Source organism: Podarcis melisellensis (genome assembly GCF_964234715.1).
Source record: "Podarcis melisellensis genome assembly, chromosome: 14".
Classification (NCBI taxonomy): domain Eukaryota; kingdom Metazoa; phylum Chordata; class Lepidosauria; order Squamata; family Lacertidae; genus Podarcis; species Podarcis melisellensis.
The window spans coordinates 13,540,941-13,568,752 of record NC_138546.1 but is presented as its reverse complement, the minus strand read 5'-3'; the positions used below and the strand labels follow the sequence as shown (position 1 = coordinate 13,568,752).

Below are 27,812 nucleotides of genomic sequence, written 5' to 3'. Positions count from 1 at the left end.
AGGGAAAAGGGGTAGCCCCTACGAAACAAGTCACCCTCAACATAGAAAATACAAACTGATCAACTAAATATTACTAATGCTCAAATTCTATATCTAGGAGGAAGTCCTGATGGACTCCGTTGGGCTTATTTCTCGTGTAGACAGATGCTGTATAATTGCATTGTATTACAGGGATGCTACACCTGGCATTCACCCCGATCACTGGCCATGCTGGCTGAGGCTGATGCGGGATGCAGGCAGCGGTTCTCAGCATCCACCTCTGGGAAGGGGCAAAGAGGGACTTGACGCCCTGTGAAACTGCCACATTCATATGTGGACGAGTCAGCAAGGCGTAATAGTGAAATCAGGGAGGGAATTCCTTCCTTTGGAACACACCTAAATTCTTGAGCTGGACTCGTGGCTACAACTTGCAGCACACAATGGTGAACGTAAGTCTATTACTACTATTGCTGTTGTTGTTTATTGATTAAATAAATAAATAGATAAATATGTGGGTCTCGGGGCAGTTCACCACCTAAAGTTACAATATAAACCCAAGTCCGTTTTCCTAACGTTTACGTATTATTATTACCACGCAAAATCAAGCATAAAACAAAATCATCACAGAAAACAGATAGAAATAGCAAAGCAGAGGCAAATAAGGGGTCCAAACAGCAATACTTTCGGAATCATAGAAACTGCAGCAAGCCTGTGGGAATTAAAACACCATTAACATGGGTACCGCTTATTTCCCTTGGCTCTTTTTCTAATTAAAACCGAAACGCCTCGGCGAGCTACTAAAAACCACAACTCCCAGCATGCCAAGCGCAAGCTTCCGCGTTCTGAGCCCTTGCGGGCCCCTCCTTGCTTTGTGGGCGTTGTAGTTTCCCTTCCCCTCCTCCCAGCGCGGTATCTTAGAGACGGCCGTTGGCGGCTGGTTGCCGCGGTTTCTTGCCCCGCGAAGCCGGAAGCTGGAAGGCGGGCTCGTGTCGGGGCGGAGGGCAGGCTTGGCGTTGCCAGGGGCCGGGCCGTGGCGGGCGAGGAGCGCGTCCCGCTCGGCTGTGGGCGGCGGCGGAGGAGCCACCTGGCTGGAGGAGGCGCGCGGAGGCGGCGCGCATCTTGCGCTCCCTGAGAAGCGGGGACGGCGGCAGCCTTGAAGGGGAAGAGGCCGAGAGACGCTCGCAAAAGCAGGAGGGTTGCCAACTGACCGGGAAGAGGAGCCGAGCGAGCTGCCTCGGCCTGGACGCCTTTGAGCGGCGTCTTGTTCTGCAGAAATCAGCAGGTGAAGGAACGCCCCATCTTCTCTTTGTTAAACGTGTTTTATGCCTTTATGCTTACATTCTATAGGTTTCATTATTTTTATATAAAAAAAGAAAGAAATGCATATATAAAGTTGCCCCTGACAAAAAACTAGTAATCTTCGTTTTAAACAGTGCTTCACGTAATGGTCATTCTATTTAAAATGCATAAGGATAATAATGTTTTGGTATTTTAAATGCTTAGTGCCCCCTGCGAAAGCATGGCCTCTTTAAGAATTAAACCCAGAAATGGTATATATTAGGCCTTTTTTATTTGATGGGTTTTTTGTGCTGTGAACTAGTTTGTCGGTGCATCTGCGCAAGGGCATTTTTTGTCTGTTGCTCGTTTAAAAACATTTTATGTTGTGTGTTTCAGTAGTTTCTTGCATGGGAGTGTTTATTGGTGGGTGGCTTTATACATGATGATTATTAAGAATAATATACAATAATCAACCAAAACAGCATTTAAAAAGCAACCCAGACAGATAGAATATAAAGTAAAAATAATAACTGTGCAATATACAATGCAATTGTAACTGATATACACACAATAGGTATGTGCCACACCTGCTCATGGCTGAAGCAGGCCAGTTCTCTGCTCTCAAAGGTAGGGACCTATTCAAGAGTTAGCAACCTGAGAAGGAGGTTGTAATTGGTGGTCCCTTTATTTACTTGACAGGACAACTGGGGCAGAATTTACATTAAGAACTGCTGGGAACTTTCATTTCTGAGTTTTGCTGCTGTTTATCAATATTACAGTTCTGTGTGATTTTTCTATTATTGTGGTTTTTAACTTTGGTGTTTTAGGGGGAAAGGTTGTTCCTTCCTGTTTTTACTAGAAGTTGCTTTATAGTTCTTATAGGAAAATTTGGGGTGTAAATGTTATCAACATTTCCATAATTCAGTGGATCTTGGACCGAGTTGGGATGGTGTGGCTTCTGCGTTTAAGTACATAATATGTGGAAGCAGGCTGAAAAGTTCCATGAAACGGGGGGGGGGGGGAGGTCTTCCTTTGCTCAGAGACCAAGATGTAGGGTAGGTTGAGTACCTACATACAGGATTCCCCCACTGATTCATTTTAGATTTGTGCACACTGCACATGCCCCCTCTCACCCCAAACTGTTTGCTTCTAATGGTGTTTACGTACGTGTGTTTTTTAAGGAAGAGTTGAAGACATCTTGTCCTGTTTCCCTCTTTCTAATGCCATTGTTTTCCTCTTTCTAACGCTATTGATGGCTTGGTGCCCCGTCCACAGATCTTTGCATGTGTACAAGGATCCCTGTGCTTTCAGCTGTGGAGCAGCAATGGTGCTGATTTGGGAGGGGCCTCAGAAGTTAGAATATATTGATAAAGGTGTGAGAGAGCTAGGTTTGAGAGAAGCTGTTTTAATTCTAATTGTGAGGGATGGACTGCTATTATTCAGTGGGAAAATAATGGCACTCCGCATGTGCTCAGAGTCAGTTCTCTGAAGTATTACACTTGTTTAAAACCTTGATTGGAAAGACTGTAGAAGATAGCATGATGCAAGGTGGCTACTCTTTGAGTAGCAGGATCCTGCTTTTGGGCAAGGACTTAAGGTGATATCCAGTGTTATTCATACCTATTGAAATGGGCTTAAGTTCTTTAAATCCATTGATTTCAGTTGTTCTGCAAAGAGTTTGATATCACTTTATATTGTTGCTAAATATTCTGGCCATGCTGGCCCTTGTGGTGTGGGGGTTTGTTTTTTCCTTGACAATTTGGTACCTCATGGTGAATAGGAGTTGGGCGTGGGGCTAGTACCAAAACTACTTGAGCAGAGTCAGAAACATCAAGCCCTGGGTGTTGAATGCAGTTCTCCACACCGCTTGGAGTCTCCACAGGCTACATTGCTCACTGGCCCTGCTCTTACTGGAATGGGTCCTTGAACTCTGATTATGCCAGAGGGTGGGTGGAAAAGAGAGGGAGAGGTATGTGAGTATGTGTAGAAACTCACCAAATGTAAAATTTCCATTAATTACTCCACCCACTTTTGCCTTTGGCCCTGCCCACTATTGTCATGTGGCCCTTAGAAGGTTCCCCACTCCTGTTAGATCAGTTAATTATTTGCAGATTCATTCATGGCTTCTTAATTAGAGCTATACCTTTGGAAAGTATCTTGTGAAGTGCAGTTGGAAAGATCCCATACGTCTCTTGATATTTTTTATCAAGAGTGTTTTATTTATAGTAAACAATAGAACCAGCTTGCTCAGTGGGTAGGATCCTAATGAATTTTTATGTTTTGATATAGGTTTTTTCCTGATTTCAGTGTATTTTGATTATTTATGTAAACCACAGACCCAGAGGCAGAATATAAGTAATCATAATAAATCAGTTGTGTGTTAATTAGGAGAAATAATTATCTTCAGTTAATTGTTTGTTTCAAGAGTTCACTGTTGTTGAGATGCTGTAATAATTGAATGTTTAATTGCCCAATTGGTTAAAAGCAATACAGTTGATGACTTTAAAAAACCCCTTCAAGGAGCTGACACACATAGTTTAAACTGGTCCTTTTTGAAGGGACTGTTGAGACCCATCAGTTGCCTGAGCTATCCTGGTGTGAACACTTGCACCGAAATGCCATCATGACCAATCCTGCTCATATAACCTATGGTTAGAGTGACATATGTGCAGATGTGACCATCACATGTGACAGAATTAATGTGGAAATTCGAATATGTGAAGCTGCTCCCGTTGGGTGTTCTTAGGAAAGTCGCTGTCTCTCTGTTTGTTTACCCTAGTTTTCTCTCTATAAAATGGGAATCAGAATGACTTGGCTCAGATTGGCACCGTGTGACAGCGAACATGGGGCACATTGCAGTGCATTTCTCAAGTTTTTTAAAAATCTGATATAATGGAACCAGTGTGCTGCTTGAAGTAAAATAGGAATTTTCTTCCTGCTCACTCCCAGAAATCTTCTACTTAGGATGTGGCCTGCCCTTTCTAAGAGATGACCTCCTATTCAAGAACTCGAGCCCATGGCGTACAATAACAGGCACCCATTATTTCACAGCATTCCGGTTCCTTGGCACTCTGTAGGAGCAGCTGCAGTTCTAGATTGTTGGCTGTCAATGGAATTTTCTCACCCTCTAGTGACTTGGTAGAGACTTTCACTGCAGAGTTGTGCTGGTTAAAGGCGGCAAAGAATGCTGATAAAGAAAGCTGACTTGCACCAGGTCAGACAGTTTGTGCATCTATGCGGTACGGTTTACTCCAGCAGTGGGTCTCCAGCAGAGGTCTTTCCCTTCTCCTGATCCTTCTTTAACCGGAGATGATGGACATTGAGCAGTGGGCCCTTCTGCATGCAAGAGGTACTCTGTCGCTGAGCTGTAGTCCCCCTCCAGTATGATGCCTTTCAAGTGCGACACGTTTCACTTAATTTTCACAACTAGAAAAATCCAGCTACATTGTACAGCTTATTGCATAATGCCTCCTGCATACTAATTATCTTAGGGTGATCAACCCTTTTTTTGGGAAGAGGACACATTTGGAAACCCAAGAAACATGGATTTGGGCATCACGAAATACTTATTTGGCAGAAGAAAATCGGCGACATGTGGGGTCCTAGGCAGAATCTGGAGAAAGGGAGTTAGAAAAATTGTAGTGGCCGGATGCCTGTGTCCAACTTCACACACATTTCACATTCAGCTATGCACACTTGGCAAAAAAAACCCCAGAGAGGGGGAAGAAAGCAGGCGGGTGTCTGGGGAAAAAAGACTTTGGCAAAAAGACCCACCATTTGAACCCAGTGTGTTTTGACTACACAGGACACACTGGTGCAAGTTGAGAGTCACTTGCATACTTAATGTATGGGATAGGAAGAGTTTTATTAAGTTTATTTCTGAAACTTATCTATGCATGCATCCTGACTTTTGATGATGATAATGATGATTTTGAATGACAGTATTTCTCTTTGCAGCCCAGCTGGCTTAATAAAATGGAGGATTATGAGGAGTTCTGCAAGAAGCAGCTCACAAAGATCCAAGGTGACCCACTGCAGAGAGAAGCCTCTCCATCCGTTCAGCACAAATATATTTCACTTATTCAGTTCAGTGGCATTCCTGTGCTTTCTCCACTGGTAAGATTCCTTTTGTCCCTCCAAACTCTTCATAATGATGCATATTAAAAAGGAAACAAGTAAGCCGTAACCATGTTGGTAATAGGCAGGTTACCGTTCTGCCTAAATTGTTTTGGGAGCAAACATATTGTTTTGTATATTGAAATTAAGGATGTTTATGCTAGAAATAATAATAATAATAATAATAATAATAATAATAATAATAATAATAATTTATTATTTATACCCCGCCCATCTGGCTGGGACTCCCCAGCCACTCTGGGCGGCTTCCATAAAAACCAAAAATACAGTAAAATATCACACGTTAAAAACTTCCCTGAACAGGGCTGCCTTAAGATGTCTTCTGAATGTCAGGTAGTTGTTTATCGCTTTGACATCTGCTGGAAGGGCGTTCCACAGGGCAGGTGCCACTACCGAGAAGGCCCTCTGCCTGGTTCCCTGTAGCTTTGCTTCTCGCAATGAGGGAACCGCCAGAAGGCCCCCGGCGCTGGACCTCAGCGTCCGGGCAGAACGATGGGAGTGGAGACGCTCCTTCAGGTATACTGGACCGAGGCCGTTTAGGGCTTTAAAGGTCAGCACCAACACTTTGAATTGTGCTCGGAAACATACTGGGAGCCAATGTATGTCTTTCAAGACCGGTGTTATATGGTCTCGGTGGCCACTCCCAGTCACCAGTCTAGCTGCCGCATTCTGGATTAGTTGTAGTTTCCGAGTCACCTTCAAAGGTAGCCCCACGTAGAGTGCATTGCAGTAGTCCAAGCGGGAGATAACCAGAGCATGCACCACTCTGGCGAGACAGTCTGCAGGCAGATAGGGTCTCAGCCTACGTACCAGATGGAGCTGGTAAACAGCTGCCCTGGACACAGATTTGACCTGTGCCTCCATGGACAGCTGTGAGTCCAAAATGACTCCCAGGCTGCGCACCTGGTCCTTCAGGGGCACAGTTACCCCATTCAGGACCAGGGAATCCTCCATACCTGCCCGCCTCCTGTCCCCTAGAAACAGTACTTCTGTCTTGTCAGGATTCAACCTCAATCTGTTAGCCGAAATACTTCACTGTAAGCGTACATAACTAGTGGTGCAGTTAGGTGATTTTGTACTGAGCCTAATGATCTTACTGGTGAGGGTGGAGGGAAACAGAGGGAGAACCTCTTTAGATGGTAATGTATATTGCTTCATTTGCTTTAATATGCAGTAGGTCAGCGCTGCACTGCTTGGTTATGTCAGGGGTGGGGCTACTTCTCTAAATGTGTACATGTTTATCTCCTCCCCCTCTTTCCTTGACTTTGTTTTGCAGCTTACGCTTGAGAAAAAAAAGGAGCTACAACAAGACAGACAGAAAGCACTGGATTTAGAACTCTGGCGCCAGAATTCCAGGAAAAGAGCCTTGCTGAATCGTGTTCAGGAGATTCTGGAAAATGTGCAGGTGAGATTGAAAAGCCTTTCTGAAAAGGTAGTTACAGCAGTTGTCTGAGTGGTCTGATTTGGGAGCAGATAGATTTTGTTTGCTGTTCCACACCACTGTAATCGCCATGGTTCCTTTTATATTGAATAGCCCCGGTAATAGTAACTATAGTAAATAAAGTTACAGTAAATAAAGTGGCTTATCAGTGTAGCGGATAGAAAATGCAGTTAACTTCCAACTAAACATGATCAGGTTGTGCTGTTAGTACACTATAAATATTGAAGTCTGGTTATTGTGGCTTGTATGCAAGAGAGGCTGTGCAACTAATGCTATACTAGCTGGATGCTGTGAATGATATCTTCACAGTCCTTGACAGGCACAATAAAAGAATGTTTCGGCTTGTAGCAAAACTCTATAGCCCTTGAATTAGCTCACTTGCTAAATGGAGCCTGTGTTCAACTTGTTCAGTTAAGTAATAATAGGGACCAAACATGAGCTATTCATTTTCTTGCTATGTTTATTATTGGGTGCATGGCAACAATTACCTAGCTTGGGAGTTGAAAGATGTGGTAGGAGCATGTGTTGAGGATAAAATACTAATCAGTTAGCCTTCTTCTAAACACCCTGCAGTTAACACAAGCCTTTTAAACTTCATTCCTCAGCTTCCAGCCAACTAATTGGCTTCATGAAGGTTTTACCACAATGCTCATGTTGGCCTGTCATTCAAAGCCAAACGTACTCCTCAGCTTTTTAGCTTAGTGCTGCATGGCAGCTAAGCCAAGGTTGACTTAGCATCATCCAAACCCAGGATTGTGGTTGAGGTCTCTCTTCCTTAAACACAGTCTAAAACTAATACTTGTCCTATAGAAACCAGTTGTGTTTAAGGAGCAGATACCTTGACCACAACCCTGGTTTGAGGCATCACGCTAAGCAAACTTTGGCTTAGTCAACATTCCATGCTGACCTGAAAAGATCTGGACTCCTTTCCATGAGCTGGCATGTTCACAATGAGCTTACATCTGCCTTACTGCGAAGTGTGAAGCAGGCTAAGTTGACAGGTTTAACACAGGTTATAACAAAAGAGGCAACTTAAGAACATAAATCCTGCTGGATCAGGTCAAAGGCCAATCCAGTCCAGCATCCTGTTATCACATTTACCTACCAGATGCTCATGGGAATCCCAAAAGCAGGGTCTGTGTGTGACAGTACTCTTCTCATTTGTGATTCCCAGCAACCGGTATTCAAAGGCATAATTGCTACCTAGTCCAGGACCCTAACCATGAGACAATATTGGCTCTCTAAAATTAGCAGATAAAAGCTAGATGCTTATACCTAGCACCTGAAGCTAGATGTGCAAATGCATTTATTCCTTTGTTTATTCCTTTATTTGCTAAGTGAGCAAGCCAGCTGATCTGACTGTTGGGATTCACTGAGCTGTTATAGATGTGCTTAGAAGTCTTCTACGTAACCAGTGAGCTTCTTTTCCTTTTACCAGCAGGCGCAAATGCCTTAAAAACCTGCTTCTGGCATTCTCTTTCGTTCTACAATCCTTTTGATGTGCTTTGTTCTTTGGAGTGGAATGGGTTAAACTGTTCCAAAAACATTAAAACCCCTTTGAGTGTATGGAATTGGGTGTATGTGTTTTGGATCCTGGCCTGCCTGCCTGCCTGCTCCATACATTTATTGTACCTGTTCTAGTAACTTGTATTTATATAACTTTTAACATCTGAACAGCCCACATCATTCTTTTCCCTCCTTACAGATGAAGCAATCGTCCATTAGAAGTGATTTGGATCAGCCTGACACAGAGAATGTTCCTTTGGATTTAGAATCCAAAGTGTTGAATGGCTTTGTAATGCAGTCAGACAGCATTTTGCCAAGTCCTGTTGTTCTTAGTGAGCCTGCAGAACCTGAAACGGCACCAGAGGTTGAGCCAGCAGACTTACATGTTGCAGCAAATGGGAACTCTCCTGGAGTAACTGAGGAGTTTATCCCTCATAAACCAAAGGACATTTGCTCTAGCCCCTCTGAAAACCCATCTTCTCCCAAAGGTTTATTTTCCAATCCAATAAACCTCTCGTCTTCAAGTGATACTGTAAAGAAAGGAGGCATTGAGACGGTGTCCCCTGATGCAGAAGGCCCAGATCCTTACGTCATGAGTCTGCAGAACCTCCTGAAAAAATCCAAAGAGTACATACAGAGAGAACAGACCAGGCGTAGCATGCGAAATAGTTCAAAAAGAAGTGGTGGTGAAAGCCATTCAGACAAAGAAAATGATGCTGTGAAAATGAGCGACTCAGTGAAAGAGAGGGGCAAGTTGATGGGCAGAAGTTGTATGGTCACAGCAAATATGACTAAATCCAATACTTCTTTGCAAAGTACCTCAGTCCCCAAAAGTAGTATGGGTGTGGTAGCATCGCCCAGTTTTTCCAAAGTGGATATACCAATGAGATCTGGCACGCCTCCTGTTTTGGATTCGGATTCAGATGAAGACATCAAAACCACCTTTTTCTTTGAACGGGACAGTAGCATTCTCAGAAGCTTCACAGGTTCTTACTCAAAACTACCCAGTCCAGAGCCAAGTGTGAGCCCCAAAATGCACAGAAGACGCCCAAGGCCTTCTTCAATGGGGCACATTGTCATTAGCAACCCAATAAACGCGTATGAATTAAGCCCTAAAGAAAAGGGAAGAGCTGTGGACTTGATCACGCAAGACGCTGGTGACCGGCAAATTGCTTCCGATCCCATGCCAAAACTGACTCCAGATTTTACTCTTGCTTGCCCCGGCAAAATGCACACTTTTCACAGGAGCTCTTCGGACATCTGCAATGAATTGGTGGTTGGCAAACGAAATCAAGTGTGCCAGGTTTCTGTTGCTCAACGAGAGAACAAAAGGTTCTCGGTCGGTGCCACAGTAGAAGGAGAGTCTGTATTAGATAGAACAAGGGCATCGGGTACTTGCCTGTCACATCCAAGTCCACAGGAAGTTCATGTGGTCAGTTGTCCCATTACAGCGCAAAACACAACAAATGTCAACGTAGACAAGCAAATCGGCCTGTTGGAGAAAGCCAAATGTGGCGTGCCCACAGAACTCAATAAATCTTACGATGTTGAAAAGCCATCTCCCTTACTGATGCAAACGCAGCATAGACATCAGATGGATACCCCAAATCTTTCTCCCGGAAATGAGCAGACTTCAGAGAGTGGGATTGAAAAGGTGAAACGTAGGCTTGAGCTGGACGCGGAGAGCATGCAGAAGGAAAACGTGCCTTTCGTTGCGACAGCAGAGAGCAGCGCACGAGAGCGACAGCTGCATGATCAAAGGTGTCCCGAGGGATCTGTGTCTGGTGCCAAGAGTGAAACATCAGAAAGGAGTGCCATTGGTGAGAGAATGCCCTCTGTAGGAAGCCTCGGTTGGTTTGACTAAGATTTGTGCAGAGGGTACTTTTTATCGGCCCACTTGGGTTTGTAGGTTAGGAGCGGTTCCAGGGTTAGAGGGCCCACAGCAAAGTGCTATCTGGTGGACTCCATCCAATGTCGGCAGTCCCACCCCCAAGCTGCAAGTTTCCCTGGAGGTAGCATCAAACATTTGAGAAGCTGCCATTTTAATTCTTATACAAGGCCCTGGAGGGATGCTATGTCAGGCACTCCAGGGCATTGCGAGAAACTTAAAATGGCAGCTCATAGCTGCTTGGTGTGGCAGGGTGCCTAGAGAAAGTGTTGGCACTAGGGGGGCCCTTCTAGAACTCTAGCAGTTGTGTGAGTGTGTTGATGCCTGGCCTGTCTGTAGACTTGCAAGCTTTTCACCTTGATCCAAAGCTGTTAGGTGACAGCAAGTCCCATAGGTTTCAGTTGGGCTTCACTTCAAAGTCAGCAGGTTTTGGATTGCAGCTTTTGAGTAGCAACAAACACTTCAGGGAGGATTTTTCTGAAAGCTAATCGGAGCAGCCAAAGCTGGCTTTAATCAGACCATCTCTAATACCTACAGGATTACTATTTTTTTTAATGAAAAGCCTTAGGAGAAACCAGTTACTTCAACCATTGCAAGGGGGCTTTCTTTTGCTATGCCATAAATGTTGAAACCTCAGTTTTTCCAATGATTTAAAAATCTATAAATAAGAATTGGGTCCCATGTTGATTATTTTAGGAGTACTAAGGGGCTTAGGCCCATAAAAGGGTAGAAATGTGGGGGAAATGCTGATTGCTGTATGACTCTTAATCACAAAATATTGGCAGAAACAAGCAGCATCCATAAAAGGATGGGAACAAACAACCTGGTGTAGGTTGTTAACGTATAACATTTCTCATTATTAATGTATAAAATTTCTCATTGTAGAAGCATACGAAGGCCTAGGATCCGTACAAAAAGGCAAACTCACATGAGGGGACGGTCAGAATTTGTTCTAATAAGGGTTTCGAAGACACTTTTGTGTGATGCAAGAAGCCAGGTTTCCTTTTCAATCAATCTTAACAGTCGCTCTCTGTATGTTTTCCCTTTTTAGGAGAGGAAGCTCTAAAACAGAAAATGCTGGCCTTTGAAGAACTGAGGAAGAGACTCGAAGAACAGCATGCTCAGCAACTCTCATTATTGATAGCTGAGCAAGAAAGAGAACAAGAAAGGCTGCAGAAGGTGAGCAGCCAAGATAAAATATCTTAAGTGGAGACCTTTGACTCTGGTCTGTACAAGCTGATGGTGTTTCTGTCTCTTGGTACTGCGTCCAAAGTAGCCACAAATCTAAACTGAGAGCAGTTTGGGTGGGAAAAAAACTCATATTCATCTTGGTTTCGAACGAAAGTTAAGCAATGCGCCTCCGCCTCCAGGTAGAGCAACTCTCTCCATTATTAAAACACTGCAAAATAAAGACCAGGTCATGTCGGTAGGCTATTTTTAATGCTGAGATGGAAAGGGCTTCCCAGGAGGCTGTGGCATAACTAATGTATGCTTTCAGAGTTGTGTCCAAAAGGCAATAAAAGCTGTTGGGAATTGTTCCATGAGCAGGAGGCAGACAGTCGCTACACTCAGTGTGTGTCTGCCGCCAAACACATTTGCCTTAGCAAATGGAGAGACTTCAGGCAGTCAGGAACAAGGAAGGGATGAGTTGGGTTGGGTCTGCAGCAGCAGAAGCTCACATGGGCTGGGATATTCTCTGCTTGTGGTGCTGAAGTTAAGATTCCAGGATGAAAGACTCTCTACATACTGTATGTATGCAAGCTGCACTGTGCTTATCTGAGAAGGTGTGTGTGTGTGTTTAGGTATGAAAATAAATAGAGCACTTGACAAGTTCTTGTGCACCCTAAGAGGTCCTATTAGAATCCTTAAAATGTTGGTGGTGGAGAAGTGAGGAAGCAAGACTCAAGATGCAGGACCTGAGTACAACAGCATAGTCTCTGCTCTGAATACCCATTAATTGCTATTCAGAGGTAAATGGACCCTGTAGTTTGAACACGGCTAGTAGCCATTCCTTTCTTCTGCCTGATCATACCATGGGGCCCTTATTGTGATGCCAAAAAGCTATTTGTAGGTTCCTCCCAAACGTGCCCATTTTGTGGGGGGAATTAAGTCTGGGACTACAGGGCCCGCTGTCCATTTTTAATCCCACTCACTGATCCTGATAACAATGAATGATATACCGTATTTTTCACCCTGTAGGGCGCACCGGCCCGTAGGACGCACTTATTTTTTTTTGGGGGGGGGGAATAAAGGGGGGAAATTTATTTTCCCCCCCCCCAGCCCCAAAGAGCAAAGAAGCTGTGACAGTGATCGGGATGGATCCCGCTCGCTGTTCTGGCTTCGTTTTTAGCCTCGGGGCTGGGGGTCCGGGAGCGAAGGCGAGGTTGCGCAACCTCACCATCGCTCCTGGAGCTTGCGGGGCTGGAGGCGGGGGAAGCTCGCAGCCTCCAGAACGGGTCTGAGAGCGATGGCGGAGTTGCGCGCAACCTCGCCATCGCTCCCGGAGCTTGCCGGGCTGGGGGGATAGCTTCCTGAAACCTGGAGAGCGAGAGGGGTTGGTGCGCACCAACCCTTCTTGCTCTCCAGGCTTCAGCGAAAGCCTGCATTCGCCCCATAGGACGCACACACATTTCCCCTTCATTTTTGGAGGGGAAAAAGTGTGTCCTGTAGGGCGAAAAATACAGTATTTTAAAACTGCAAATAGAATAGAGTAGCCAATGGAAAAGTCTTTCAGATGGCAGCCTTGAAGATTTGCATTTCTGGCTGTGCCTGCTTTTGTACTTCACCTGTGCTCACTTTCACATGTGGCCTCCTGATAGTTGATTTTTTAAGACAGACTTTAGGGTCTACATAAAGGCTGCCAGGAAGGCAGCCAAGCAGAGTTTGCAGAGGAGGAGGTTCCACAAGTGTAGGGTCACTGTTGCATGTGGACAGACCAACTGATTGGCGGCCATTTGGGGTATTGTTTGTGAAGATTTTAATAGAGGCATTTCCATTTATTTATTTTTTGTAACCCAATCCATTTTTTCCATCCTTCAGGAGATAGAAGAACAGGAATGGAGACTTAAAGGGGAGAATAATGCAATTGCTGAAACGGACATTCCCCAAATTGCTATTGGCAGTGGGAAGGATTTGGAATGGAGAAGGATCAGTGACACTCGCTTGTTGGAATCTGTGCTGACTCGAGTGGAAACCATCCACAGCACAAGCTCAGAGAGTGCTGGTAAAAATGGAAAGCATATTGATTTTCATATGCAACCTGATTTTAAATAATCCATGAAGAACTTGCTCTTTAGATCAGCCTTAATTTTTAATGGAATTTTATGTGCTGGCTACATGGAGATTTTAGGAGCAAGAAGTAATTCTTTCCTTCTCTCCCCTGCTTCCCCCCACCCCAAAAATGAATGAGTATGAAAAAATGGGCATTTCTTCTGGATATTCATTTGTTTAATCATGATTTAAACTTTTTAAATGCAGGTTTTGCCAATACCACTATGCCTGGTTCGACCGCTGAATCTCCATTCTACCTTTGGGAACCACCAGCAAGTGGAAAATCAGTATTAACAACCAGGTCCATTAACAGGAGTAAAATGAGATGGTCTCAGGTGGGGAACTCATTATTTACAGGAGTACATAGTAAAGCTTTGATGAAAAAGCTCTTTTATTTGAATTTTGCTAATATTCTATGTACTTTTCAAATTCAGTGTTAATTGCTTCCTCTGCCTCCACCCCTTTCAATGTGCCATTTCTATTAAATGTAAATACAGACTCCATGGGTTGTATCCAGTGTTAGTCCTACTCAGAGTAGACTCATTGAAGATAATGGCCATGAGTGGTTTAGATCTGTTATTTTCAGTAGCTCTACTCTGAATAAAGGTTAGTTCAGTCCAGCCTTTTGACTCCAGATTTGGCAAAGAGAGCAACAGAATGTGATAAATCTTGGACAGTGTTTGAACTCCGCTCTGCTAATTTTGTTAAAAGCAATGCCATTTTATGGAATAGTAAGTGTACAATTGTAGAAATAGTTTCATTGCTTTTAGTTCACTGAGTTCACTTGAAAGTTTATGGTTATTGTACATGGCTTCAGTCACTTTCGATTGTGAAGCAGTTCATAAATGTGCAAATTACAAAAACGGATAAATGTAAAATGAACTTGAGTGTCATGCTGGCTCAGAACGAAAGCCAGTCTAGTCCAACGTTCTGTTCACAGTGGGCAGTCAGATACTTACTGGAAGCCTGCAAGCAGGAGAAGAGCACAAATACTCTCTCCCTAGTCACATTCCCAAGCAACTGGTATTTGGAGGCACCTCAGTACTGGAGACAAAACAGAGCTTTCACTTCCAGCAGCCATTGATGGCCTTACCCTCCATCAATTTAATCTAATACCAATCAAGTTGGTGGCCTTCACTACATCTTGTAGCCAATTCCATAGTTTTAACAATGCACTCTGTGAAGAACTACTTCCTGTCCTGAATCATCCAACATTCAGCCTTGTTGGATTACCCCTGGCTCAACCTGGATGCTACGCAAGAGGGAGAATACCTTCTCTTCTTCCTTGCCATTCATAAATGTTTGTGTGTGTCAGCGGGGAACATATCAACTCCTGATTACATGGTACCATCTTACTCTTTCTCTTTAAGGTGTACAGTCCTGAGATGAAAAGAAAATTGAACAAGATCTCTGCTCTGGCAAAAGGATTTCTAACTCGCAGGCTCTTGCAAACAGAGAAGCTGAAGCAGCTTAGGCAAACTGTGAAAGTAAGGAGCCATCTGCAGTCCGCCCTTATGTGTAATCAACACTGTGCATGTGGTTTTATTTTTATCTGCAACAGCCATTTTACAAATTAGAGATTCTTTTCTGAAACTCGAGCCGCTGCTGCTTCCCTCTTCTGTTTTGCCCAGCTGTTCTTTATATCTCCCACCCCGCATGTCAAGCCCTCCTGTCTTCTCCTCCCCCAGCTCCTTCTCCAGTTCTCAACCAACACACATACTACCCGCCAGTCTTCTGTGAGTCTTAATCCCCACTTCTGGAAGGCTGCAGGTTTTTTGACCACTGTCCCCTCCATCACACAACACCAGAACAAGAATCTCTGGGAACCAAGGCAGCTTTTTAAACAAATCGTAGTTTTACTTGTGAAGTGCACTTGAACTGCTGGAGGGTTACCGGCAGATTTCGATAATATGACCATGTATTTAGTATAGGTTAATAAAAGAAAAGCTGCAGAATATAGAGCTGTGTGCACAAGATCAGGAGGCCTTGGACAGAACAATTTCAATAAACCAGGAATGGGGAACCTGTGACCTCTCAGATGTTCTTGAACAGCCTCGGCCAGCATGACCAGTGATAAAAAATGATAGTAGTTGCACTGCCAACGATATCTGGAGAGCCATAAGGTCCTCCATCTGTGCATTAAGCCTGGGGTGGAGTAATTTCACCTGATGCAATAGATCTTCTCCTACATCTCGTAGCCCTGTAACCTCTTCCCCCCAATCTTCTGGTGATTTGCTCTTTAATTCAATAGGAAATGAATCCCCCCCCATTGCTGAACCAGACATGTGTGGGTTTTTCTTAGGACACAATGGAATTCATTAGAAACTTCCAGTCAGAAGCTCCGTTAAAGAGAGGAAGTGTTTCAGCTCAAGATGCTAACCTGCAGGAGAGAGTGGCCGCTCAGGTGATGTATAGTCTGAAATGCACACCTTTATGAGTTTATGCTAGTGCAATTTATATTATTTTACTGTATGTTTGGCCTGCTTTTCACATAGTTACTGTCTTCCAAGGCAGATCACATCCTTTTCTTGAAGAGTAAGAAGACAGGCCCTGCCCATCAGGTTTACAAGGAACAAGTGATGAGACACAAGGAAACTGGGTGGGGGGAGATCAGGTCTTCAAGGCCAGAACTTGCTGGTGAGCTATAAGCAGTTTGGCCCTGCTCACCTGTCCTTGCTGGTGTTCTTACTTCATTATCTGTTGGTGGCTTTTCTTCCTTTGGCTGATACCAGAATGTCCTTCCCCTTTGATTCTGCAGTCCCAAGACAGATACCCATAGGAACCAAATGTCCTTTCAGGCAGGCAGAGGGGACACAAACTCCATGTAACTACTTTTTCTCTATCAGACATTGAATTTGAATGTTGACTTCTACAATGGGTCAACATATGTCATGGGGCAGGAGGAGCTGAAGCCTCTTGGTGCAATAAAAGAAAAGAGGTTTATTGGGCCTAATGTGTTTCAATTTTGATTAGACCCTTCATTAGGGCATTATAAAAGAAAACACTGTTCTCAAAATTCTCTTTTACAAAGTGTTTACTGCGTAATTACCTGAAACCTGTTGGGCCTAATGAATCAATTTTGTGCATTTTGAGGGGGTTTTCTTCTGTTTCCTGCATTAATGCCTCCTCTCCCTTTCCCCCCTTCCATATGCATCATGCCAAGACACAGTTTAGAACTCCAACAGTGGTTTGAGCTTCCAAACGTGCAAGAGCCAATCCATGGTTTGGAGCTGCTTGGCATTCCTGTGGCCCCCAGAGGTGTTGGGTCATAATTGTGGTTTGTTGGTTCAGATGTCTCTACAAACCATGACCAGTGCAAACCATGGTTTGCAAAAACCACTTCAAACCATGTTTCACTAAATTTGCTTTCTTGACTTACTGCAAACAATGGTTTGTGAATTCTGACATAATGCCAAACCGTAGTTGAGCATCTTTCAACTATGATTTGAGAAGATGTCTAAATTAAACATCTGCTGTAGTGATATGGATGTTCTGACATTTCAGAGAATTCTTCCTTTGGCAAATTATCTCATTCCTTCTGTATATTCTAGCCCTGAATGGCTTCTCAAGAGAGGCACAAGATTGTCTCTCCATCTTGTGCTCAGCTTAGTATCAATGCTTGGCCTTTGGTGGTCCACAGAGTGACATGATTTCTGTTGGACTAGTGTCAGCTCTGTCTCAGTTACTCCAGATGCTACACACCCTGAGTCATTTGAGATCCTGTCTGTATGGGATCTAGTTGTTCCGTAGAAATATTTACTTGCCTTTTATTTTATTATTTAGTTATTTATTACCTTTTATATACCCCCCCCAAGCTCAGATGTGGTGTACATGGTTCTCCCCTCCCCATTTTATTTTCACAGCAACCCTGTGAGGTAGGTTGAGAGACAGTGACTAGCCCAGGATTATCGAGTGAGTGTCATGGTTGGGTGGGAATTCAAACCCTGGTCTCCCAGCTCACAGTATAACTCTATTACACCACACTGGCTTTCATTGCCATTGCATTTCATAGGTGTTTCTTCTCTCCCACAGTTGCGAGCAGCTTTGTATGACATTCATGATATCTTCTTCAAAATGGAAGTGTCTGAGAGAATGAGTATCCTGAGTCATGATCGAGAAGTTCGCAAAGAAAAGATGCTCCGGCAACTGGTGTGTTGCAGCACTGCTTAATTTAAGAATATGTTTAACTAGTTTTTGCACTAATACATTCCCCCCCCCCCTCTTGTGACCCTGAATTGCTCATATTACTGGTTGCTTTCAGGTGAAAATTGTTGGTCAAGAGATGTGTGCATGACAGAGACCTCTTTATTTCCCCTTTCTTCCAGGGAGCTCAGGTTGGTGCTTTGGGAGCAAAGCAGCAAATCACAACACATCTGATAAAATGCTATTCAACCAAGATTTTATTACTACTTTTTTTTGAGCCTTTGTACCCTGCTCTTCAGCCAAAAAGGCTTACATGCAACCTAAACAAGACAGCCTTTATTTAGGCTTACAGTCTAAATAAATCATCATCATCATCATAAATACAGTCTTTAAAAAAATAGTCTAAAAAAGCACAACACACGAGGAAAAGGGGACCAGGAGGGAAGAGGAAAATCAAAACTCGGCACCAATTTCTAAGCAGCTGTGTTCCTTTAATGACTAGCTAGTATAATTCAGGGACAGGAGGTGCCCGATGGAGCTGCAGCTCCAGCAAAGTTGATGAAATGAGCCTTGCTTCCTATCTCTTCCACTGAAGAACTTTGATGAGAGTTGAGGGAGACGAGGCCTGACGTTAAAGCAGAACAGAAGGGGCAAGCTCTACTTCTCAGCTCTCCCAGTGCTGGAAAGCTTAGGAGAATCATTGGCCCTCATGGTCTAGTTTTCAATGCAGAGCCTTTATTTATTTATTTATTTACTTATTTACTTAGGGAGGATCATTCCATCAGGTGTGCCCCCACCGGCAGTGTGAAGGGGTGGAAGCCTAGATGAGAAACAATCTGATGGCCCTGCGTGGGGGCGGTAATATTCCCACTGTTCTCTAGGCTGCCACAAACACTCCTTTTCTCCCAGGCCTGTGGCGGATTAAACAGTTTATGGCCTTTTAAACTGTGTTGGGGAGTATTGTTTTTGTTTGTTGCTACATTATATATTTTTGAGTTTTTATATTGTAAACTGCCTGGTGATCCTCAGGTGGAGTATAGAAATTTAACAAATAAAAGAGATAAATAAATAAAAACACGTAGGGAACAATTCTCCCCAATAGCAAAGCTGAGCTGGTCATTGGTTACAAGGCCGTAGGGAAAATGGGCCACTAATAAACAAGGGGGCAGTATCTACATCCCTGAGGAAAACCCAAAACCCAAGTTTGCAGAAATCCAAAAAAGCATTTAGAGAGAGAAACCTGAAAGGACAGTCAAGTCTCCCAGCAACAGATAAATGATTATATCCCATGTAGGGCAGAACCCGTTTTAAATTCAGTTTGGTCCCCCCTGAAATCCTCTGGGAACATTAAGCTAGCATAAAAAAAGTAATATGTGAATGTAAGAACTGGATTTCTTTGGAGATTCAATTGATAAAAATGTGTGGAACTGGGGGGAAACCTCAAGCACCATTTTAAGTGTCTTTATGCAGGATAAAGTCCCATTATGTGTACTGCAGCCTTTAGAACATCATGTGTACCGATTATGCTTTGGTCTGAATCTAGGTTTTATTAGTAGTAATACTAATATCTAAAATTATCCTGCTTAGGATAAAGCAAAGGGCCCAAGAGAGAGAGCAACACTTTCTACAGCTACACAGAAGTCTCTGGACAGGAAGAAATATATGAAGTATGTGGGGAAACGGTAAAGGAAGCATATACTGGTGTATTTAGATGTGCATGGCTAGATGTGTGGGCAGAATAGCCTGTTGCATGTTAAGTCGTCTGTGATTCTTGTGAAAGGGAAGGAAACAAGTTAAGTTTCTGTTCTAACATTTTCCTGCCTCACACTTCTTTAGTGATGTATCATGATCGGCATAAACTTAGGAATCGGAACTCTTGTTGATGGATTACCTTAATTCAGGATGCTCCTCCATATAAAATAGCTAGAACATTTGCCAGATCCTTTCTTCGGGGTGTATCCAGCTAAGTTCTGCTCAGAGTAGACGCATTGAAATTGATCCAAGGTACAGTTGTACCTTGGTACTAGAACGCCTTGGTACAGGTACGTTTTGGCTCCTGAACGCCACAAACCCAAAAGTAAGTGTTCCGGTTTGCAAACGTTCTTTGGAAGCGGAACATCCGATGCAGCTTCCGATTGAGTGCAGGAAGCTCCTGCAGCCAATCAGAAGCTGTCCTTTGGTTTTCGCACATCGAATGGACTTCCAGAACGGATTCCGTTCGAGAACCAAGGTACGACTGTACTCACATCTCTTTACTTTAGTGGGTCTGATATCTCTCAAATAGTTCATATAAATAAGAATCTAGATTTTTGTTGTTGTTACTGAGTTGCACACCCCTCCAGCTTTTCCCCAGTTTATTCTGGTCTGCTAAGCAAGTGGGTTGCTTCAGGTATTTGCACATCTCTATAGAGTAGGCCCTTATCTTTCTCCTACTTTGTACCCCTCCTCTTGCCCTTTGCCCGCTTTCCTTTGCCCTTTCCATACATTCTGCCCTGCAGCATGGTTAGATGTCAGTTATTACAGAGGGATTGAAGCCAGACTGTCTGGCTTCTGGAAATACAGTTAGGAAATACAGTGAGGAAGAGACTATCAGGAAGCAAATTACATGCAAGTTATCTACAGAACTGGTAGCAAAACATCTGTGAGCATATTGGATATGCTTTCTTCTTCCAAAGCGATTAGGCTGCACTCGGAGAATGTTTGTTCTCTGCTAACCATATTCAGGCATTTCCCTGTGATCCTTGGAACACATTTTTCCTCCCTGGCACCATTTCCCCCCTTAGCCTAGAGTGGATGAGTTTTGCACCAAAATTAACCATGGCCAAGACTAATCAGTGTGTCTCTTGAGCAACCCACTCAAAACAGGGTTTAAATCATGGCTATAAGTTCCAACCCTGGTTAGTCTTCACTATGATTAAGGTTGTTACCAGCATTCTGTCTTGATCCCAGCAAGACCATGGATCATTGCTAATACACTAAATGCTTGGAGCAACTTCCTGTTCAGTGTTCGGTATTGCTGTACAGTGGTACCTCGCGTTAAGTACTTAATTTGTTCTGGAGGTCCGTTCTTAACCTGAAACTGTTCTTAACCTGAGGTCCCACTTTAGCTAACGGGGCCCCCTGCTGCTGCCCCGCCGCCAGAGCATGATTTAAGTTCTCATCCTGAAGCAAAGTTCTTAACCTGAGGTACTATTTCTGGGTTAGCGAAGTCTGTAACCTGAAGCGTATGTAACCCAAGGTAACACTGTACTCCCTTGTGGGATTGGGAACCTTCTTGGCCCGTGGGCCTGATATTTATGTCCCCACCCGCATAGGCCGATTTTGACAGGTGAGGGATGAGCACCTTTCAAAGCGCAGTGCTTCACAAACAGCTGGCAATCAGCACTTGGCAAGTCAGGCTCTTGGAAAGTGCTGTGCAAGAGGCTTTGCAGGCACTCTAGCAATGGGCAGGGACTGCAAAGCCCCTTTCACCCAAGCCCCATCTTTCCTTGCCCCACATTAGTGGGACAGTGGCTGTAGAGCCAAAGGAAGAGGCCTCATAGGCTTGCAGGCTGTAGGTTTCCCTTTTCTTTGGTAGAGCATTCAAATTTCTGACTTTCTCTGTTTAGGTACCTGTGGGAAATAAAACCAAATATTTACTTGATCCCCCCCACCATCCCAGTAGCTCTTTTGCATATATCTGTGTATTTTATTTTTCTGTAGGCCTTCCGAAATGGGAATGCCAAATAAAAAAACAATTTTGAAACAGAAGACGCCAGAAAACAGGTTTGTAAAAATAGTATTTTTTGAATCCCCCCCGCCCCGTGCAGTATATAATGGTTACTTTATTTTCCCCCTCATGACCTTTGCTGCTCTCTAGGAATATAGTTTGTCTGATTGTAAGATTCTAATGATAAGTCTTCCTTTACAGAGTTCTTCAGCCAAACCAGGGTCAAAATGCTCCTGTTCAAAGACTCCTTTACAGACAAGGGTAAGAGCACACTTACTTTCTGTAGCTGAAATGCTTTTTATTTGTTTGTTTATTGCATTTACGAGTCACTTTCCATGAAACACCCCAAAAAGATTTAACAATTAAAAAGCAACAATAAAGAATTGTTTTCTGCACTTTTGCACTTGTTTCTCAAACAGTACCTAACCATCGTTTGGCTACAGCTCAGTGTGTGTCTACAGGAGATGACTTGGGTTTCCAAAAGCCATGTGTGATGTGATATTTTTCAAGGATGAAAGAGTATTTTAAAATATTAATAATAATAATAATAATAATGGTGTATGTGGTACATATTGTGGGGGAAGGATCCAGGCTAAAATCGACTCTGAGGAGTGTTGCTTACCATTGCCTGAAAGAAAAATGGATACACTCCCCAAATGGGTTAGATGGTGCCTATTTTATTGGACTAGCTGGAATTAGAGTATTAAGCAGAACACTTCTTCCTGAATAAGTTGTAGAGTCGTACCTTGGATCCCAAATGCCTTGGTACTTGGACGTTTTGGCTCCCGAACGCCGCAAACCCAGAAGTGAGTGTTCTGGTTTGCGAACGTTCTTTAGAACCCGAACGCCTGATGGGGTTTCTGCGGCTTCCGATTGGCTGCAGGAGCTTCCTGCAGCCAATCAGAAGCCATGTTTTGGTTTCTGAATGTTTTGGAAGTCAAATGGACTTCTGGAATGGATTCCGTTTGACTTCCAAGGTATGACTGTATTTGCAGTTTGAAAGCTTAGCCCTAATACCAGATTGGTTTAATAAAACTTGTTTGGGGACATCAGAACTTTATTCTGATATCTTTTGAGGTCTGTGAAAAACCGTTAGCACCAGTGCAAAGATGTAGTGCTAATAAGGCACCTGAACCTTCCAGCTTTCATTGTAGTATCTAGCCATGTGGGTTCCTCTTGTCTCCCATTTGCAGTCTTATAGCTCCCTGCAATGTAATTTTGGTTCAGTTACATTTTTCTTCCTTTGATCAAAATACGTTTTGTTTATAAAGATCATGTGGGCACTTTTAAAAATGAGTAAAAATGATGTTTAAAAACCATGGTTTGGCACTGACATGAGCAAAGCCTCATGCTTGCATGTTCCCTCCTCCCCTCCCTTCTCTTTCATGCTTTATTTTTAGTCAGCTACTTGCACTTCAGCTAGAAACCACAGTTTATATCCAAACCACAAAACCGGCTCTTACAAAGCTGGATTGCAAGCTAGGATCAACCTATAGTTTGTAGTCCTGGGTTAGAAGGATCACACAGACTATAATTTGCTGGACTGTTGTTGTCAAGCTCCATTTTGTCTATACTGATAAGGAGCCACTTTCCAGGGGTTTCAGATGGGAGTCTGCAGATGCCAGTGATTGAACCTGGAACCTGCTGCACACAAAACAGGTTACTTAGCACTGAGCTGCTACTGTCGCTTCCCCTCCAACTCCAAACCAGCTTAAATTAAAGTAGGACTGCCTAATTAAAACAGCAGAGAAGTGTAGAACTCAATTATTAACTTACTAATCCAGTCATGTAGAGTGTTGACATGTGTATTAACCTGGTTTTTAGCTCATCGTTTGTTTTAATTAATTTTTGAAAGTTTAAAAATAATTGCTTTAAGCGTTTTTTTAACTTTATGGTCTTATTCTTTTCGTAAACGTCTTTTAGGTTTTACTGTAATCAAGCAATATAGAAATTTTGTGAATTAAACAAAACGGAGCGTGACGTGGGAGTGTGTGAGCATGAGAGTTATTCATGTGTTGCCAAACCATGGTCGGGAATAAACACGTGAATCAACTGGTTGGGGTTATTTTGTTTTTTTAATAACATTGATGCTATTGTGTTCCTAATTAATGGGAATTCCACAATAGGAACATTTGCAGAATGCCATGTAGTTTATTGTATTGTTGTGGAATACTCTGGCAAAGAACGATTTTTGATTATTGTTGTTGTTTTTCGAAACAGCATTTTAGCTTGGATGCAAGTGACTTATTAACTCCTTTTATATTCAATCAGAACCCCTAAGACCTCAGTGAAGGGGGCTGAGCAAAATAGAAAGAAGCCCTCAGAGAGCAGAGTGTCTAACAAGGCCCTTTCAGGTGTGTAAAAATAAAAAGTGTGCTTGGATCTTATTTAACAAAGAAAAGAGTAAGTTGTTCATATACAGAGGCTTAAGTAGCATACGTTTCTGCAGTTGCTGCACCAGCTATGCTCTAGCTCTGCTATACTAACCCTGACTGAAATTAATGCAAAGCATAGTTGTGATCACCCAACTGCATGAATACAATAGATTCATTTTAGTCCACTTGCACACTCCAGCATAATCACACTTGGAAAAGCTTCAGATACAGAGCATTCCTAATTTTTTTAATGGTATGTATTCCTGTTTTGCATAGATAACCTGCAATTAATACTCTTGGGGTGCCTGAATACTATTGTGCTTTCAAATAAATAAACTTCCTGGCTGAAACACACGTACACTCCTCACTTACATTATTGTGCATGATTGCTCCATATGTAAATATATATTGTTCCATAAATATACACATGTATATTTATAAATATATATGTGTGTGTGTTTATAATATGGTAAGTAAAAAGTATTGTTTTACCATATATTCTACTAATGATGCTGTGCATGCCTATTGTTTTTGAGGTCCTGTAGACTGAAGAGTTTAAAGAGGTCAATTTTTATCTGCAAAAAAGGAGGGTAAAATAATGCAGAAAGAATCCTCCCGCTTTTTCCATTGCGGCTGGCTTATTCTGTTTTCACAGTCATGCCGTGAATACCTTGCTTCAGGTATTCATCCTCTTAAAACACGAATTATACTTATTTCAGCTATTTATATTTTCCCTTAGTTGAAGGTTCTCAGGTTAGCTCTTCCGTAAGGAACAATGGGCACCAATGGAAGCAGGAATACAAAGACCGGCGGTAAATCAAACCAGCTTGTCACAGTTCCCAAACGCTATAGGAAGCAGCTGTGCATTTGAATAATGGTGTATCGGGCCCAGAAATGGACAAGGACTCTCCTGCCAATAACAGGAGAGGCCCACCTGTTGTCACCTGTGCCACCCACTCCTTCCTCTCCCCCGACCTGAGGCTCTTGCCTCCTTGGATGGGAAAGAAGTAGCAAAGGACATGGGCTGGCGTTGTGCCCTCTGAGCATTTGAATTTAACACTTGAGGAATGCCACTGATTTAGTGCTTTGTCCAATGCTGGTTCTGTGGTAAACAGATAGCTATGGAAAGCATTCCTTAGTGGTAGAAAAGCCCAAGATCACTGAATGGCACCATATGCTACTGTCATTTCCTCCACTTTGAGCATTGCACGTAGTTCTCCATCGTTTGTTTTGAAACCTTTTAATCGTGCAATAATAATTATTTTATTTCTTACGTGCATTTCGTTTCCACTTCCTTGGTTGAGAGCTGATCATCATCTTCAAGCACTGTTTCTGAAAATTAGACCTATAGGCTTAACATGCACAAATGATCCAAACCTGTGGGTATATTAGGATAATTTCATGCCCCCAACCCCCCACCTGGACTTGGAAGTTCACTGGGTAATCTTGGGCCAGTCACTGCCTCTCAGAGCCGAACCTGCCTCACAGGATTGTTGTGAGGACTAAATGTTGGGGCGGGGGGGGGGGGAGGACTGCGTGCACCAAAGACGAAAATAGCTGAATCAAGGCCCAAACAACCATACAAGCAGCCAGTCATCCAGTTCATCCTGCCTGATTGAGCATCCAAGCCCAAGTGAGGAAATAACCCCCCCCCCCGGGAGAGACCAACTCTAGTCTCTTCTTCCAAACTGAAGGACGGGGCAAACTCGTCCCTGCCAAGCGCAAGAATACTGGTGTTCCAAGTGAAGCAAAAGTCCACTTTTCTTAGTGAATTTTGTTTCCCAGGACGTAGCATGTGTGACACTTTCTCCTAAGAAGGTCACGGGGGTTTTGAATAATTTTACACAGATCACAAATTCATGCTCTTCTTTTTACTCATGTGCGCTTCCAATGTTTTGATCCATCTGCTGTTGCCTTAGCTTTCTGCTATTTCAAGACTGTGCAGTTAGAATTTCCACAAAGGAATATTTCTGGATTTTGGATACTTTTTATGGCTCTTATCAGGTGTGTTTTCTGCACTTAATGTGAAGGCGTGGATTTCCTATACAGTCATACCTTGGATCCCGAACGAACGCCCTGCAACTTGGACATTGTGGCTCCTGAACGCCACAAACCCGGAAGTGATTGTTCCAGTTTGCGGACGTTCTTTTGGAACCCAAACGTCCAACGGGGGTTCCGCAGCTTCTGATTGGCTGCAGGATCAAAAGCCTCAATTTGGTTTTCAAAAGTTTTGGAAGTCGAACAGACTTCCGGAATGGATTCCAAGGTACAACTGTACTATGGATATAGAAGGCCGTTGCCCGTTCCATCTGATAAGGCCTTCTTGGTGTGTACCTGTCCTGCTTCCTTGAAGTTCAATTATTGAGCGCTGCTACATACAACTGACAACAGAAGAAACTGAAAAATGGCTCTTCAGTGTTGATAACTATTTTTTGCCATGCATTTATGCACAGCATGGTTAGTTTTCACATATCTTATGGAAGGTGTTTATACAATTACAGTTTTGAAATGCAGATTTATAAAGGGATAGTTCATCTGCGTCATCATTATTACTGCTTGCTTATAACACGCTGCAGACATTTTAAATAAGTAGCACTTAAATTTTTAAAAAATGTTCTTTCCCCTTTGCTTTTAGGAGTATATGCCGGAAAAACCCAAAGAAAGAAGCCAAATGTTGTGACAACTTAAGAAGGCAGCATTCTCTTGGCTAAGCGGCTGATCTGTCTGTAAATGTTCTCCACTGGTTCTGGTCTTCCTGCTGTCACACATGATGCTTTGAATCAACAAGGATACGTTTTGTGATACGAGATTTCTCAGTGATAGCCGCCAGAAGGAAAAGGGAACTGGACAGCACAACAAACTTGAAGAAGCATTTATCCTGCATGTTTCAACCCCCCTCATGTATCCATTAACTTATACTCAAAACTGTAATCTACATTGTACATCCTCAGGAAAATATGTATGTGGTGATTCTTAGGAGAACATTTTTGCAAACTTGAACCTGTGCTGCACTCTTTATAGTGCAGCAAATGAACTCAAAATGGCAGTTTGTACATTCTGCATTAACAGTTGTCTATATCATTCTGTATATTTAATTAAACATTCAGCTTCAGCTGCGTTGATTGTCTTCTGCAGCTGCCATGCTTTTAACCATGCATAGCCTTGCCTGAAGTCTAAGCCACTTTGGCCCCACTGAAAGTCAGCGAGGCAAATTTTAGCTTTTCATTGCAACAAGAAGTGTCAAGCATTTCTGGTGGTTGGCACTGTTAGCTTCGCAGCATAAATACAGGTTGCTGCTTTCACCTGCCATGGTAAATTTGATTTTTGTAGTAGGCAAATTTGAATGTGCAGTTAGCACCCACATCTCACCAAATCAAAGCTTTGAATTGCCAGTTTCCCTCCCTAAATACGAAGAGGACAAAAGTGTGTATAAAATATAGTAACAACAATTATTTAGGAGGCTTCTTTTGCTACTACACATTTGTCTTTTGTATATATATTTTTCTCTAAATGAAAGGTTTTGGATTTTTTTTTAATGAAGAAAAGGATACTCTTTCCTCCCATTTGGGGGACAGGATTGTAGCAAACTCCTTTTGGTTTCTGAGGGCTAATCCTCCAAGAAATTCTGCTGTTGCTGTTACTGAGGAATAAGAAATATTTGTAAGAATAATGCGTGAATTTTGCAACTTGGCTTTGGCCTTAAATCCATCTGGATTCCCAGAAAGTGAAATTCTTACATTACCAAAGCCATGTCTGAAAAAGGGACATATTTATGTAAGTTATTTGTACTTGCTGTTTTAGAAAGAGATGAATTACTTAGACCTTGCTGTGGCTATGAAATGTAGAATCAGATGCAGTCGTGTTGAGAAATGTATAGATCTAATCTGCTAACTGGCATTAGATAATTGTGCTATAGCTTATTCAGTGCACAGAGAACTATTAAACTTGATTATATGATATTGAATTGGTATTAATATTATGTTAAATATTCAGCGCCTCACATATGGCACTACAGTTCTGGCTCAAAATATTATTCAACATAAATTGAAAAAGGGTTAAATTAACAATTGGGGGTTGACTTTACAT

At 42.9% G+C, this 27,812-nt stretch overlaps 1 protein-coding gene across 5 annotated transcripts; it reads left to right on the top strand.

Moving 5' to 3' along the window:
• The first annotated feature begins 44 nt into the window (after positions 1–44).
• Positions 45–27,690, top strand: CCP110 (centriolar coiled-coil protein 110). Of its 5 annotated transcripts, none has more exons than XM_081888868.1 (15): positions 45–432; positions 5,220–5,373; positions 6,671–6,799; positions 8,541–10,161; positions 11,281–11,408; positions 13,269–13,452; positions 13,707–13,834; positions 14,870–14,986; positions 15,802–15,903; positions 17,532–17,648; positions 19,230–19,324; positions 21,345–21,407; positions 21,553–21,612; positions 23,623–23,705; positions 26,362–27,690. In XM_081888868.1, exons 2-15 carry the CDS (start codon positions 5,233–5,235, stop codon positions 26,412–26,414), a joined length of 3,021 nt encoding a protein of 1,006 aa, XP_081744994.1. In that variant the 5' UTR covers positions 45–432; positions 5,220–5,232; the 3' UTR covers positions 26,415–27,690. The 5 variants fall into 5 exon arrangements, with proteins under 5 accessions (XP_081744994.1, XP_081744997.1, XP_081744998.1 ...); XM_081888870.1 differs by having other exon boundaries at positions 47–432; positions 19,230–19,309; XM_081888871.1 differs by lacking the exon at positions 23,623–23,705.
• The last annotated feature ends 122 nt before the right edge of the window (positions 27,691–27,812 follow it).

Excerpts from the sequence above, each read along its gene's own strand:
- CCP110 (XM_081888868.1), top strand. The coding sequence starts at position 5,233 with ATGGAGGATTATGAGGAGTTCTGCAAGAAGCAGCTCACAAAGATCCAA. Across the intron at positions 5,374-6,670 it reads TTCCTGTGCTTTCTCCACTG|CTTACGCTTGAGAAAAAAAA; the intron begins GTAAGATTCCTT and ends TTTGTTTTGCAG. Across the intron at positions 6,800-8,540 it reads AGATTCTGGAAAATGTGCAG|ATGAAGCAATCGTCCATTAG; the intron begins GTGAGATTGAAA and ends CCCTCCTTACAG.